Below are 14,994 nucleotides of genomic sequence, written 5' to 3'. Positions count from 1 at the left end.
GCATTGAGTCCGTTTCCATTGGCCACAGCTGTCCGTTCTCCGTCTTTTAAGCGGGGGCGCTGAGTAATGCCGTCATCGCCCAATCCCGTCCCAGATCCAGACGGTCGTCACCGGCAAAAACTGTTTGCCCAATTCTCCGTCTCCCATTCTGCTGTACGTGTCGAGGTCGGGAACGCGTACGTTGAACGAAAAACACAGAAACACCGCCTCCGTTCTCACCAACCCCTGCCAAGAACCCTCATTATTATTCTACATTGCCTGCGGATATTGCAAACTCAATCACAACACGCTAACCGCCCCGAAAGAAACCCGCTCGCCGCCCCGTTCTGTCCACTCCCTTATTATTCCCCAAGACTCCCAAGACGGCATCCCCATCCCTAGTGGCAAGCCGAGCAACTCAAGAAAAACAGCGCCTTGGCCCAAGGGAGCCAAGCTTGCCTTTTCTTGCCCATCGTGACTTTACGAGCAAACGTCAATAAACGGTCCCACTGTCACTCGACCCCCTGACGCTCCATAGCTTGCATTACCCGCACCGCCTGCCACCAACCTTCTGAGCGCCTCCCGCCTGTCATACCGTCTTGGTCAACGGTCCTCATCCCATCTGCTTGCATTTTTGACGACATGCACAGAACGTAGGGGATCTCATGCAATCATAAACCGCTCGTCTCGCGGCATCTGTAATCGTCGTCTGCATCGAATGAACAGGGCTCGAGCGTGCTTTGCTGAGCATGCCTTGAGGCTGCACCTGAGCCAACGCAAGTGTGAACCCTCACGAATACCTGGACGTGCCATTAATGCTGCCTCGATTTCGAGAACTCTGCCGTCAGACTCGGACTGGGTTATGGACCAGCGGTTCCTGCCCCAAGAGACCTAATTTCACACGATGACGGCCAAGCGAGTGTGACAGACCACAGCATGATAGGGTCCACGAACACCTGGTCTCAACCATCGAATCACCTTCTCTCGGGAGCGACGGATGTTCATGCCCTCACTGGGGAAAACGTCACCCACGATCAGATGGCAGATGGCATCCTGCTTCGTGGTTCATTGTGTTACTGCTGATCGAATTTGGAAATCACCGGTTTGCGTGATATTGCATGATTCCGCGATGGCCAACCTTCCACCCAGACCATGTCCGAGAGGCTTGCTGGAGAGACATTGTGTGCTTTGCGATGTTGAAAATCACAATCAATCGAGAGTCGACCCAGTGGCACCTCCATTGAGCTGCAATATTGCCATGGTAAGGTCATCAGAGTCCGCTTCATGCCACAGCCACGTCATTCATGTCCCCTTCCGAATGTCCCGTAGCACAGCTGCCGCAAGGAAATTAGAGGGAAACAGCAGCTTTGGCTCAAAGCCAATATATGTTACGCCGGAGATCTTTGCTTCCATCATTTCTCGAGTGCAATACTGTTATGCCATCGAGGAGAGCAGACAGAAGCCTCGGCTTACTCTCCGAGATGCCCCAAAGTCCAACCAACTAGATGACAAGCAGTATAGCTTGGGAATCTCTTGAGATGTATTCGTAATCACCGTGAATTCCTCAAGTCGGCAGCAGTCTTTGCCTGTCTTGTGTCAACGAATGCAACGGCCAACTCTAAACAACTTTGCGTGACGTTAAGCTCAACGGCGCCATAGTGCTTACCTCCCTGTCCTCCGGAGCCCACCGGCCGGCGCCGGCGCCGAAACCCCCACGGCAACGGAGCGATCCATCCAACCACGACGCCGGAAACGCCTAGCGCGGGGTGGCTACACGAACCCTGCAGCTGCCACCATGCACCGATCGTCTGGGAGGACCAAGAACCGTCGCATGCCTCGGCTTTGACGGGCGATCACTAAACGATTACTCTACTATGGTACAAGCTTATAATCACAAGGGAGGAGGCACGACACGGCATGTCATTTCAGCTTTCTCTCATTACTCATTGGCGCGTCTCACTCGGGTATGCTATCTCAGACTCAGCCCTCAGAATATGGATATCTTGCAACATTCACGATTCCCTCTCATTATCAAATATTCATGACATCCTCCTCGCACATCGACTAGTAGGTATACCGGAATCCGGGCTGGGCACCCTCCTGCAACACAGTAGTCAGCACAAAACTCATTACCTCAGATTTCGCGGAGATACTCACATCAGACGCTTCAAGCTCCTTCTCACCCCGGTCCGCCTTGCCGTTCTGGCGCTTAAAGTCGAGGCTCAGCAACCCCACGAGAATCATCGTCAACAAGCTGCACGCAATGCAGGCGTACATGCCGGGGCGGTAGTGCGGCTTGTCCTGCTCGCGGAACAGCAAACTGCCCGCGATACCGCCGATACCACCAAAGGAGACGAGTGTCGCGGAGCAGAAGGCGCGCTTCCACTGGCCGCGGATGTTGTTGGCCTGGTACGCCATGACGGCGGGGATGTTGGAGTTGGCGCCGGCGGTGGTGAGGAAGACGCCAAAGTAGCGCACCCCGGAGCTCGGATGGAAGCCCATAATCGGGAGGCCGACGATGAGGAAGAGCATGTTGATGAGGATCACGGGGCCGCGGAACTTGTACTTGTCGCCGAGCCAGGCGGTGGCGTACATGACGATGCCGGCGAAGGCGTACGGGGGTGCGACTGCTCCACGTTAGGCTCCATCTACCCGACGTTTTGGGAGGGGGGGGGGGGGAGGGACTTACTGAGACACTGCGCCTTGGCAACGCTGAATCCCATATTGACCTGGAGGATGATGGGCAGGAAGTACGCCAGCGCATACGACACGGTGGTGGTGTTGAAGAAGATCATGGCGTAGGCCCAAATCTTCCAGTCGGTGCCAGCGCTGAGGAATCTCTTCAAGTTGAACGCAGGCATGTGCGCATCGCCACGGTCGCGGTTCACACGGGCAACAACCCAGGCACGCTCGCGCTCGCCGAGGAAGTTCCACGACTTGCGCTTGGAGTCGGGGAAGTCGACCAGCAGCCAGTATCCGGCAATTCCGAGTGCGCAGGTCAAGACACCCTCGATGATGAAGATCCAGCGCCAGCCCGTGAGACCCTCGCGGCCGTTGAGCTGCATGAGGCCGTAGGCGAGAATGCCGGCGAAGGCGGAGGCGACGCAGCCGAGCAGGTAGAAGACGGAGTATCGCTTGCCGACCTCGTCTGGTTTTGTCAGTTCATTCTCATCTCCAGTCTAGATGAGGGGGTGGGGGCACTCACATCTCGTGTACCATGTGCTGAGAAGATAGACACAGGACGGGAAGAAGCCAGCCTCCAAGACACCGAGCAGGATTCTGCACGCATAAAGGTGAGAGTAAGTACGCGCGAAACCCATTCCGATCATCACTGCACCCCAGAGCAGAGTGAGTCCGCCAAGATGAAGTCTCGGGCCGATCTTGCGGACGATGATGGTCGAGGGCGGCTGGAAGATGATGTACGGAATGAAGAAGAGAAGCGAGGCAATGTTCTGCGCAGCCATGTCCGTTAGCCAACCCCACGCCAATCAGCACCGCCGGCCTCAATGTCAACTCACGTATCGGTTCTCGAGCATGAGCTTCAGCTCCACCGTCATGCCCGCAATGGCGGCCGCAGACAAGTTCGTGCGGTCCATCAGCGAGACGCAGTACATGGCGCCGACGGTCACGACGAGACGTCGGTCCACGCGGCGGATGATGGCGCGCTGCTCCTCCTTGGTGAAGCCGCCATCGATGTCGTCGACGTCGTGCGAGCCGGTGACGGAGTTGGCAAGGTTGTCGGCGTGCTCGAAGCCGACCTTCTCGGGGTCCGAGCCGGCGTACGGGTCGGAGTGCTTGTGACTCATGTTGGCGGCGCTTTCCCGTGGACGAATTGAGTTGGTGGTCTGGGAAAGGAAGATCAGGACCGGGAGTGGGCGGCCACGAATAAGTCGTCGACGGAGAAGACGCAGACGTGCAGCTGCGAGTTGAGCGTCTACCCAACCCAAGGGATGGAGGGGGGGAGGCTCTGGTCAGGCAAAGAGTCTGGAACCTGGGTTTGTCTGTACGTGTCGTGGGTGTTGCACAACAGAGCTTGGGGCTCAGCTGGAATCCCGCTCGTTTTTGTGTGTTGGGGCCGTACGTGGGACAGGGAGGAGGCACGAGGAGGAGGGACAATCGTGGTTCGGAAGGCGGGAAAGGCCAGAAGGTTATTCAACCCAAAAGACAAAATCTTGGAGGGTGCACAGAGAGGAGAGGAGACAAGAGAGGGTAGCATCAGACGACACGACGTTGATAAGGAGATATATACTCCTCCATCAAAGACGACGGCAGAGTGAACACGACCCCCGTCCACAACTCCCGACCTCCCTTTTGAGGCTAACGAAATCCCCACGAAGCCATCCCAAAACGCTGGCGTCCCCTTGTTTCTCGTCTCTTCCCCAGGAAAAAGAAGAGGATACCGCCCTCCGAAGCCAGCCCTCCGGCGTGCGTACGACAAGACACTTGGACCGCAGTTTGAGTCGCGAGATCCCCGCCTTCGTCCGGGGTGGGAGAGGGGGAACCCACCCTGGATGCTAGCTCTGGGGTGTGTTGCTGGCTGCGGGGGAACCAATCAAACTCAAAACAAGACAAGAAGATACCGAGGGTGGCGGCACCGGCGACCGACCCCGGAGGATGGAGGCATGTCACGATGCACGGCGAGGTGTGGCCGCATTAGGGCATAAGGAAGGATGGGCAGGAGGACAAGGAGGCAGAAGAGGATGTAGGGCATACGGCGAAGTACGTACAGCACACAAACTGGCAAAGACATTCAGGGCCCAGAGAAAGACGCAGGATTAGAGCACGAAGAAAAGCAAGACACAGACAGAGACAGGCGGGCGATGTTCTCCCGGCAGAGAGACACTGCCCACGTTCGCAGAAGTCAATTGGCAATCTCCCACGTCCACAATCCACAATCCCATGTCTTCCTGTCCCCTGCTCTTCAACAACAATCAATCAATCAGTCAGTTGACAATTACCAATGTGGAAAACCCCCGTCAACCCGGACCACCTGCAAACACAGAACAGCCCAGTGTCAAATCCGGGGTACGAGGAGGGAGTGGGTTCGTCCCGGTCGCTGGCTGCGGGGTAAAACGCACGATGGGATGGGGGAGGGGGGAAATGATGGAGATGGATGGGGTTCGCCATGGGGTCAAGGTGGACAGCCTGGAGCCTCCCTTGTCGACTCCCCTTCGTCTTACCTGGGTTCTCCCCCCTTTCCCTCTCTCTTCAGCCCACGCAACCACTGCTTTCTCTTCCCGTATCAAGGATCATTAGATGGCGGAGAGAAATGGACTACGCGGCCAAGCCCAAGAAAAGAACCACACATTCGCAAAAGCCGGGGTAACGGGACCTACCAACAGCCCAAAGCAGTTCGAATGGTCCGAACAGCAAAGTCATGATTCGGCCGGTCGACTCGGTACTTTGCGCCGGGACGGCTTGGCGGGTATGCGATTGGACGGCCCGCCGGTCGATTGCCCGTTTCGGTGTTAGACGCGAAGCTCAGGCTAAGGCATGCAAGCCCACGCGATGAGACCCGAGAACGTACTAAGCTGCCCAGCAATGTCGACGTGACACCTGGATATCTGTCTTGCCTTTCTGCTTGGCTTTCTTGCCTGCTTCGACGCTACATACGACCCCCGGGCGGAGTGGAAGAACAGGTTGCAGGAGTTGCGGGAGGAAGGGGTGGGAGGGAAGAAGATCGACGGGGCAGACAGGGCACTGAATGAGTGACACCCGGATTACGCATAGCATCCAGCAATGATTTGCCTGGTTCTCCATTCAAATGACAAAATCTGAGGGTCTCTTGCAGCAGTGACATAACTTATGGAGACACATGGCCAAGATGGAACATCTGTCACCGTGCATCTTGACCGTATCTTTTTGCCCATCTCTTCAGATGGCAGATCTGGCCCGGGCTGGAATGACCGGAAGAACAGCAGCAACGATGTGTGGAAATGGATTCCGCGTCGGACCCCGAGGCTACTTCTCCGTCCTCTATCCAACTTCGCGTCAATTACACTTTTTATCCGAGTTCAGAAGACCAACCGAGACCTCATCAAACCAGTCCGTCTCTTCAACCATCGACCCTCGCCTGCCAATGGCGCCAAGATGGCCCTATTACCCTTGGCAGACCCAATTGCAACCCTCTTCCGCGCAGCTCTTCGTCAACGAGTCGTCGAATGCATCGAACGGCACGCCAGCGGACCAAAATCACGGTCCATTCCCGACGCAGCGGTCTTCGAGAGGCATGTCTCATGCGCAACACCCTAGCGCCAATCATTCCTCCAGGATATACCAGACAGAGAAGACTCGAACAACATTCCCACTACCGTGCCCGCGGTTCAGACATCGTGTCCAGTCTCCCTTGCTTTGGCACGTTGACAATACTCGGGTCTAGACTCCATGCCGCTGGCTGCCTGCGCCCTAATTACATGCCACGCTTCGTGCAGCCATCAACAAAACCCCCGGCGTCGTTGGCCACCGCACCGCCTCAACTCAGATCATGCACGATTCTGCCCTCACTCCGAATTAGAGAAGGATGCAGACACACCACCCTCCATCAGCCAGCCGCCGCTCATCACAGATCCCGCGCCAGAAGGAGCCAGCAGCTCTAGACCTGGCCGACCAACCCTTTCCCCTCACCCAACCTCGGCAACTTCAGCCCTTCTACGGCGTGTCATTGGGCGACGATCACCGTCTCCTGTATCCGATTGAACGATGCCCGAAGCTAATTTCAACGACACAAACTCCAATAACAGGGGAGATCTTCACCGCAGTGCCACGCGGTCGGGTCTTGGTAGCTCTGATCTCGAGAGGCTTCCCACCACTTCGGAAGACCAACCAGAGTAGACTCGCAAGCTACGCCAAAAACGTATAATTCTGCCCAGCCCAGCCTCCATCGTGATCCTGCCTCAGGAGAGCTGTCCAGCCTCAGACTGAGTGTCTAGGTGTAACCTCTGCCGTAGAATAGACACCGAATGGGCAAGGCTGCATTTCTGCGCCGCAGGTTGCCGCTGAAGGAACAGGGAATGACTGGAGGCAACCGAGGAAGGATCATCAGCCCTGATACGTACCTGAAATATCCAAACTGACGAACCAGAGCGCTTGGAATGCCCGAGCATCCTCGGTTGTTTTGGATGGCTTCAATCTGAGGGTCCCCAAGAGTTCCATCGAAATTCATAGCCCTTCGTCGTAGATTATCGTTCTTTTCATGGCAATAGTATTGTGCTGTCTGTTTTCTAACCAAGATGACTCTATGATCACATGAGTCTCCAGTAGAGTTGATCGCAACCAAATGACGATAACTCATGGGCTTCTCGCTCGATTCCTGGCGTTGAGTACTTACCAACAAAAACCAACTGCTAACTTCACCGACCGAAAATTTCCAGATATTCCTCTTTTGGCACGTCTTCCACACATATCGACCAATTTCCTGACGAAGCGAAGCCATATACGCGTATCAAAAGAGATGAGGTGCGCCCTTGGAGAAGAATTTCCGTGGACTTCTCGCTGTCGTGTCTGCTTGAGACCTGCTAAGAGGCGCCTTCAGAGCTTCCCCCCTCTATGCGAATCTCCTTCCTAAGCGCATCAAAGTTTCAATACTATTATGGAATCAGAAATTGATACCAAGTGCAAGCCGGCCTTCGAAGGGGCAAGCCTACAGAGGAAAGCAGTATGCTGAACCTGATGCTCTCCGACTTGCTCCGTTACATGTATGACTTGGCCTGTTGTCTCTATCCACTTTCGCTGCTATGTTGCCTCTCCCGTGCATCCTTGGCTTGCATATCGTCGTTGCTATCATCGCAGCGATGGCTTTCATGACGTACCTCACCTCTGTTTCAGTTTCGCTGCACCAGCAACAAGCCCGCGGCAGCTTTTCCAGAGTCTGGTCCTTGAACATCATGATATTTTCCTTCGAATGCGAAGACAAATCTCCGAGATATTGCAAACTAGTGACTTCCAGATGAGTCAGCGCGGCACAGCTAAGAATACCCAATCAACACACCACGATTGAACGGCTCCGAGGTCGCCTTGCCCCTCTTCCCATCAGCTGATACTCCTGGTGGAAGCCTGAACTCTACAATATCACAGAGAAAGAACGGAAGAGGCCACAGATGCGATGACTTTCATCCACAGACTACCACTGCACATTGTTTCTAGCATCTTAGACCAGCTAGACACCATTGCAGAGCTTGGCATCGCTATTCGAAGCCACCGCATATTCTACAACGCTTTCAAATACAACGCTCAGACAATATGTCGCAGCATTCTATCAAGCCAAATACCACCCAACTTGTTTCCGTACGCGAACGCACTCCTCGAATCAAGTGTAGTCGACCCAAGCAACCATGATTCCGTCAAAGATCTTCTTCGACGACTGCAATCTCGCATCAAGAACGATCCTAAATCTTTGGAACGATTCACCGTTACTGCGTATGCTGCTCTCAGCCGTGCTTTGGCAGCTGTCGAAATCCTGAGAGAGGATTTGGTCTCGGAGGCGCTTCCATTGTTCATGAGTAGCTTCGAGGCAGACCATGCGTCAGGGGCATCGCAGCAGGAAATCTTCCGGCTCAATAGAGCTTTCATGAGATACCAGATCATGTGCAACCTATTCTGCACCCCCTATGACGTGGGCAGTCGCCTTATTGACGAATATATAACACAATACTTCTTCCACCCTTTCTCGCCCTGGGTCAACGAGCAGATCCTCTGTGTATACAGGTATCTCGAACGCAAGGTCGCTGAGGGTCAGCCGCTTCAACTTGATCTTGAAGGGTGCAGACTTGTACTGATCATGTTGACAGCCTACGATGATGTTGCCGCTCACGATGTGGACTGGGGCAAAGTGCCCGTCGAGTGGGACTATGACGCCAACGTCTGCTCTATGATACAATGGAATGTGAGTTCTCGTCTTTTCCCTTGGCCTTCTTTTGAACTTTAGATTGAGAACCTGAGTTCATGAATACAATGTTCTAACTTAATTGCTTCGAACAGCTAGGTCGCGGTCTGCCCGTTCTTCTTTCAATCATCCGTGCCACAAATTTCGAAGAAAGACGCCAGCTTTTACCTATGCATCCTCCACGCGCTTACAACATGTCCAATTTGCCTTTTCAGACGCTAGTTCATATGTTACCAGAGAACAGTCTAATGGAAGCCCTTAATCCCAACTTTTCGCAGCGCGTATTAGACGAGTGCACAGAAGCAAACTTTCAACGGCTGTGCCAGCCTTTAGATGGCGTGCAGGACGATATCTCCTCAACACCCTATTTACTGTGGCGAGCCGTTCACAGTAAAGAGAGTGTGTCCTGGGTAACAGTCGATTGGGAACTTCACAAGAATCATTGGGACTGCGCCTGCTTTGTTTGGGATCTCGAGAAGCCACAGAGATCCGCTGTCGTCCAGGAACGATCGAATGAACTCTCCGATATCGAGCCCTTCTTCCCTCGTCTTCAATCGTCTTGGGAACACGACGATAAGCTACGCTCGGAGAAGGAAAGGTGGCACATTTCTCTAGCCGGTGGGCAAGGATACTGGTCGTCTACAACCAAGGACTTCAACGGAATCACAGGATTGCGCAAAGATCAACAGGACAGCTTGCTGAAGAGGTTCAAAGATTGGGAGGAGAAAGGCATTGGCCACACATGGCATCACGAATAAGTTTGTCATAGCCCGCGATGTGTCCGAGACGCGGCGAACTTGGGTACTCGGATTCTAAAATAACTTGCTCCTCCATAATGTACACGTGTGGGTCTTGCTATCCGGGCGGGATACTTCTGGCTACCCGGGCGAATAACTGTTGTACTAGGTCTAGTAAGTTTTCATCTATTGATAATCTTTTATCCCTATGCGAACTATCGCCCATGTCGTCGCTGTCGTCCCTGTTGTCGCTATCGTCTGCCCCAAATTCAACCACGGGGCTGGCTGGATATCACCGCAGCTTTTCATATATCCCAGCTATCTTGCTTGTAATCATGTCCATGTGGGAGCGGTCTTTGGCGTCTGTAACAAGCATCTTTTGCTCAATGATGTCCAAGAACTCAGAGATCGCAGTTGTGCAACGGCTGTTGCGTCTCAGCCTATTCAACCACTGAGAAGAACACTGTTAGTCACACAATCCGGATTGGACCTTGGAGAGACTTACTTCGGTGACACTTGACTTCAGCCTCGCATGCCTCCATCTCCGTCCGGCGGATTCGGTTTGCAAAATAACGAAGTAATTATCCTCTAGCACCTCAGGCAAGCAAACGTCCTCGAACTCATCGTAATCATTAGTCCTTGCGTCTTCGAACTCCATGAATCCTTCCATTCCTTCGATATACCACGTGAAGAACTCGATATAAACACAGCCCAGGCTCCAAACATCGTAATTTGGAGTTATGGGCTCATGCAAGTCGAACTCTGGGGCTCGGTATGTAGGGGTACAGCCGTCAATGCGCGACACAAGTGACTTGGTGGCCGCCGAGTGATACCTAGTGAGTCCAAGATCGGAAACCACAAGAAGATTGCGGCCATCTCCGTATGATGAGAACCAGAGAATGTTGTTTGGCTTTATATCTCCGTGGCGACCCCAGCTACTGTACGCGTCTCTTTCAGAGTCTGACATAGAGCATCTCTCGCTCTTTTGTAAGCGAGATAGTCCGTGGATCAATGCGATTGCGTTAGCGATGCCCCAACATTGTTCAATCGCCCACTTTTCTCTTGTTAGGAATGGCTCAAGATGAACTAATGGATTCTGCCAGAACTCCATCAGGTTGCCATCTGCCCATTCAAATACAAGATAAAGTCTTCCTCGATATTGGTAGGTGAACAAAAGTTTGATAAGATGCTTCTCTTGCTTCACGTATGCACCGGACCTTTCCAGAGCTTTTAGTTCCTGTTTATAGCTCAACCGGTCAACGGCATCGACTTCTTTGACCGCAAAGTAGATAGATCCATCTGATGACTGGCAATTATTAGCCTATGATAGGGCACGCGAGCCTGAAAATTTGGGAACGTACCCTGGTTTCCCTAAAATTGTGGTGACTGGGGTGCATGAGCAACCGATATATGACTCCGTTTCCGCCATTGGTTTTAAGCTCATGTTCCTTCCAAGGAAGCCTGATATCAGACTCGAAATCGTACGAGTTGATTCCAAAGCCCGTGCCAATGTCAAAAAACGGGACGAAAAAGACACTTTGGTAATTGTGAAACTGATCAATATGAAATCTTTCCCAATTGCGGAACAGCGTTTCATTATGTTGAGAAGCGCGGTCGACGAACACCCTGTTGTCTTTCTCGGTGTATTGGATAGGTAGATGACCGTCACATACGTTCTCTTCAATGAAGGCATCGATGTGGTCTAGTTGACCCATATGAATGAGTATTGCGAGGATCCGTCGCCGTCCGATTATCCGACTACCATCTGTTTCTGCTGGGCATTTCTGCTCGCATTGAGTGATTCGTAGGATTTTCTCCTCCAGATCTCCTTCGACTATATCGGGAAACTTCTCTTGCATTAATCGTGTGATGTTCAAGACTGTGAAGATCTCCTCAAAAGAGTCAATCGGCAAGTACTGCTCTCTCTTCTCCGCATGCATCTGATTCCACTCCAATCTGTCTCTAATCTTTTGGCGGATGTAACTTTCGATCGGAAATCTTATGCCGTCATCTTCGCCGTCGTCGCTGGTCACTGAACTTTGAGAACTTTGCGTGGCGCTGATACCCAGATCTCGTACAAGTGAGACGGAACGACTGCCTGATGTGATCGAGGAGCGTCTGCTTTCCAGCGCGGTATCTGAACCCTCGTAGGATGCCTCTATGTCTCCTGTGAAGTAGTTGTTTTGCCACGGAAGACTTATCCTTGTGGGCGTGTTGTAGGCAGAATCGGTTGGAGACAGGACTATCGCCGGACTGGAATGGTTCCCAGACGACAGGGATATGGACGAGTTTCTTTCGCGAAATCGGATAGACAAAGGTCTTTGCAAAGATTCTGTCGCTGAACTCCCGCCAGTATATCGTACTTCGTAATCCTGCGTATCATTGGATTGCGGGGTCATTTTGTCCTAATAATCATCGTCAGCCTTGATCGTGGGCTGGACGAACCTTCCCTTGTTATGCAAGAAGGCTGTGAAAATTAAGACTTGACGGAAAATGTGACTAACCTCCGACGCGGCCGACATTGAATAATTAGTATGTTGTGACACCCGGTGTTAGATGACGGGGGACTTGTCCAGGATATTCGAATGTTAAGTTTGGGAGAAACTGCGTTGATTTCCTAAAAGATCATCAAGAACGAACAAACACTTTCGCTTAGATTCCCGGAAGGCAATTGAAGGATGGTTCTGGTTCGAGGTTACTTGGGGCTCCGAACTGATTGTCAGTAATACACCTCGCCCCATACCTCCTAGCACGTGTTACGAGTTGATGAAGAGAGAGCCTTGTGTCAGCCCCTGAACTTGATCGTCTTCAGCCTCATCTTCGGTGTCTCAAAGAATACCGAATGTACCTCAAAAAATAAATATTTGTTTATTACTGGTGACCTAGCGGCTTGGTACAGATCTTGGACACAACCTCGCGCGTCATCTGGGTCATGTGCGACTGCACCATCGATTGGTTTAAGCCCGACATTGCGCAACAAATCAGCCGAGATAAAATGCACTGCCGCTCTTCCGAGACCAGCCGAGGCGAACGAGTCTGTGGAGCTACATATCATTGAAATCTGACTGTCAAGGGTTGCCTTGTCTTGGATGCCTCGTTGCTTCGATCCCGCATTCGGAAGGGGTCCTTCATCGTTCAGGAATGCGATCGGGGATTCAATTTTGCGTCGGAATTTGCATTGAAGAAAGAAATTCGACGAGCATTTGTCTTTTGGGCCTTCTTCAGACTATGAAATCGTGCCCATGCCTGAGATGTGCTCAATCGGGAATAACCCACGCCCGCGTTCTGGCCCCCCTTTTAACGAAAGTGATCTGCGTACGCGTGCACTCCGCCTGTAGAACTCTGCCCGCCCGGGGCAACGGAAGTCTTGTTATCTCAGAATACCTTTGCTGATATTAAATCGTTTCGTTTGTTTTTGATTATTATTGCTTTTGTGTTGGGGGATTTGGCTTTACGGATATTTGACAACGACGACGACGATGACAACGACGACGGCGACGACGACAACGACGACGATGACAACAACGAATATGGCAACGACGACGATGACAATGACGATGGTGATGGCTCGTACTGCCTTTGGACCCGTGCAGTTGGGATTACGCCTCAAGTCTTGCCACCCTAGTCATCTTCAGAATATTCTCAGCCAAGCCGACATCTTTGAGCCTTTGACGGTAATCTTGTGACGCGAGGATTTTCGAAGTCTGTTCTCCTGGTCCTGCAGATTGGTTTGTTTGTCCTGTGGACTATCGCGGGTTCTGATTAGTTAAACGCTTGCAGAACGCATTTCTAGGGTCGTACCAGGTGGTCAACTTGCTCGCTCCCCGGCTCTTGCTTGACATAGATGATGTAGATGTTTCTTTTCAGAAATATCTTGAACTTGTTGTCTCCATAAGAATAGGAAAGAAATCTGGACAAGTCTCGCGGGCGTATGCGGTCGTGATGCTCCGTCAAAACCTTGACATGTTGATCCTGCCGGACGAACTCAAGGTCTGGCTGTGATATCGCGAACATAGTCGAAGATGCCAAGTGGAAACAAAGGAAAATAAAATGATACTTTTTATCGTAGCGCTCACACTGTTTCATGCGCGAAAACTCACCGGCGACGGAGTTATTATAAGACCTTGCGAAATCAACACGACAAAAGTCAGTCGTTCAGACATACCAATGCTGCGGTTGATAAGGCTTATTGGCCTTAGTTCAGCCAGCGGCACTGACGTATGACTGGTCGGATGCATGCAACTTTTCGGTGAGTGAAGATGGCTGTGTCAGTGTGGCGGCGCATCACCCTTCCACAGCCTGATCGTGTCTTAGGTTGCCGAAATTAGGACAATGCCTCACCTGCAACCAGCTGCAAGACAGATTAGGCATCCTGTAGGCTGACTGCCTGCTGACTGCCTGTTCTGGTTGCCTTCTGAACTTGCGAACTACGGAGGCGACCTTACCATCCCGCCATCTCCGACGATGGATCGTCGATCGAAGGCATTTTGTGAATATCTGTCCTAGCAGGCAGCCATTGCTTGGCGATTTCACTGGGACCGGTGGTATGCCCCGCCTGACGTACATGAGCCTTCTCCACACCGATTTGTGCCTCAATACAAAGCCGCAGGTTGAGTACTTAACCATAAGCATGAAGCCAGGGCGCACAGAATATCACAGGCTTCCTCAGCGCCAAGACTACAAACAATACTGATACTCTTCTGCCAACTTCGCGCGAAATCGAGAAAAGTCTCCCCCAATTGGGCATTCGCTATTCACCGCTATTCTTAAGTGGCAACTTGGAGAATGGGTGAAATCCAGTATACCTGTGATGAGCTAGGAGAGGAAGTCGACAACCATTTTGAGTTCAACCATGAGAGACAGAAGTTTCTACCTTACAACAGGTTACATGAACTGGTCGTGCACGAAAAGGTTAATGGAGCATTGAGAGACGCTGCCGTTCAGGATGCGCCGGTTCTACTTGATTTTGCCACCAGGCTTGCTCGAAAGACCTTCCTCATTCTCGTCTTGATGTCAACAGTTAAGGACAAGAAGATACACTTGTTAAGAGAGCTGATGACGAATGGGTTTACAGATGAACGGCTACCTGTTGAATTCGCTGTTGATCGAAAGTCACGGCAATGGACACTTTTATCGATCAATTCGCCGGAAAACCCAACAGGTCTCCTCTCACCAGAATGGACTCGTACCGTGCGCGACGCCTTTGAACGATATCAGCGGCAAATTGCAGTGCCATTCTTCGACACGACTGCGAAATTCTACTTCAGTTTTCCTCCAGGCACAATTATGCCGTACTTAAAAGCTCCTCTCAAGCCCCAGGGTAGGGGGTTCTTTGGTGAAGTCTCCTGCTACGAGATGCACTCCGCGCACATACGCTTTCCCGGATCAAGTGCGGTA

The 14,994-nt window shown here is 52.2% G+C and overlaps 2 protein-coding genes across 2 annotated transcripts; one reads left to right on the top strand and one right to left on the bottom strand.

Annotated features, from left to right (window-relative positions):
* Window positions 1–2,043: 2,043 nt before the first annotated feature.
* On the bottom strand, window positions 2,044–3,785 carry COL26b_004578 (uncharacterized protein; the record flags this gene model as incomplete). Its single annotated transcript, XM_053177452.1, has 5 exons — window positions 2,044–2,079; window positions 2,137–2,606; window positions 2,669–3,127; window positions 3,185–3,431; window positions 3,498–3,785. 5 exons carry the CDS (start codon window positions 3,783–3,785, stop codon window positions 2,044–2,046), a joined length of 1,500 nt encoding a protein of 499 aa, XP_053038566.1.
* A 4,295-nt stretch (window positions 3,786–8,080) lies between these two features.
* On the top strand, window positions 8,081–8,923 carry COL26b_004577 (uncharacterized protein; the record flags this gene model as incomplete). The annotated part of the gene is made up of 2 exons (XM_053177451.1): window positions 8,081–8,860; window positions 8,903–8,923. The coding sequence occupies 2 exons, from the start codon at window positions 8,081–8,083 to the stop codon at window positions 8,921–8,923; spliced, it is 801 nt and encodes a 266-aa protein (XP_053038565.1).
* Between the last annotated feature and the right edge of the window lie 6,071 nt (window positions 8,924–14,994).

This window comes from Colletotrichum chrysophilum (assembly GCF_026319265.1).
Source record: "Colletotrichum chrysophilum strain AFK26 chromosome Unknown scaffold_28, whole genome shotgun sequence".
NCBI lineage: Eukaryota > Fungi > Ascomycota > Sordariomycetes > Glomerellales > Glomerellaceae > Colletotrichum > Colletotrichum chrysophilum.
The sequence above is the reverse complement of the archived record's forward strand: the minus strand, read 5'-3'. Positions and strand labels throughout refer to the sequence as shown.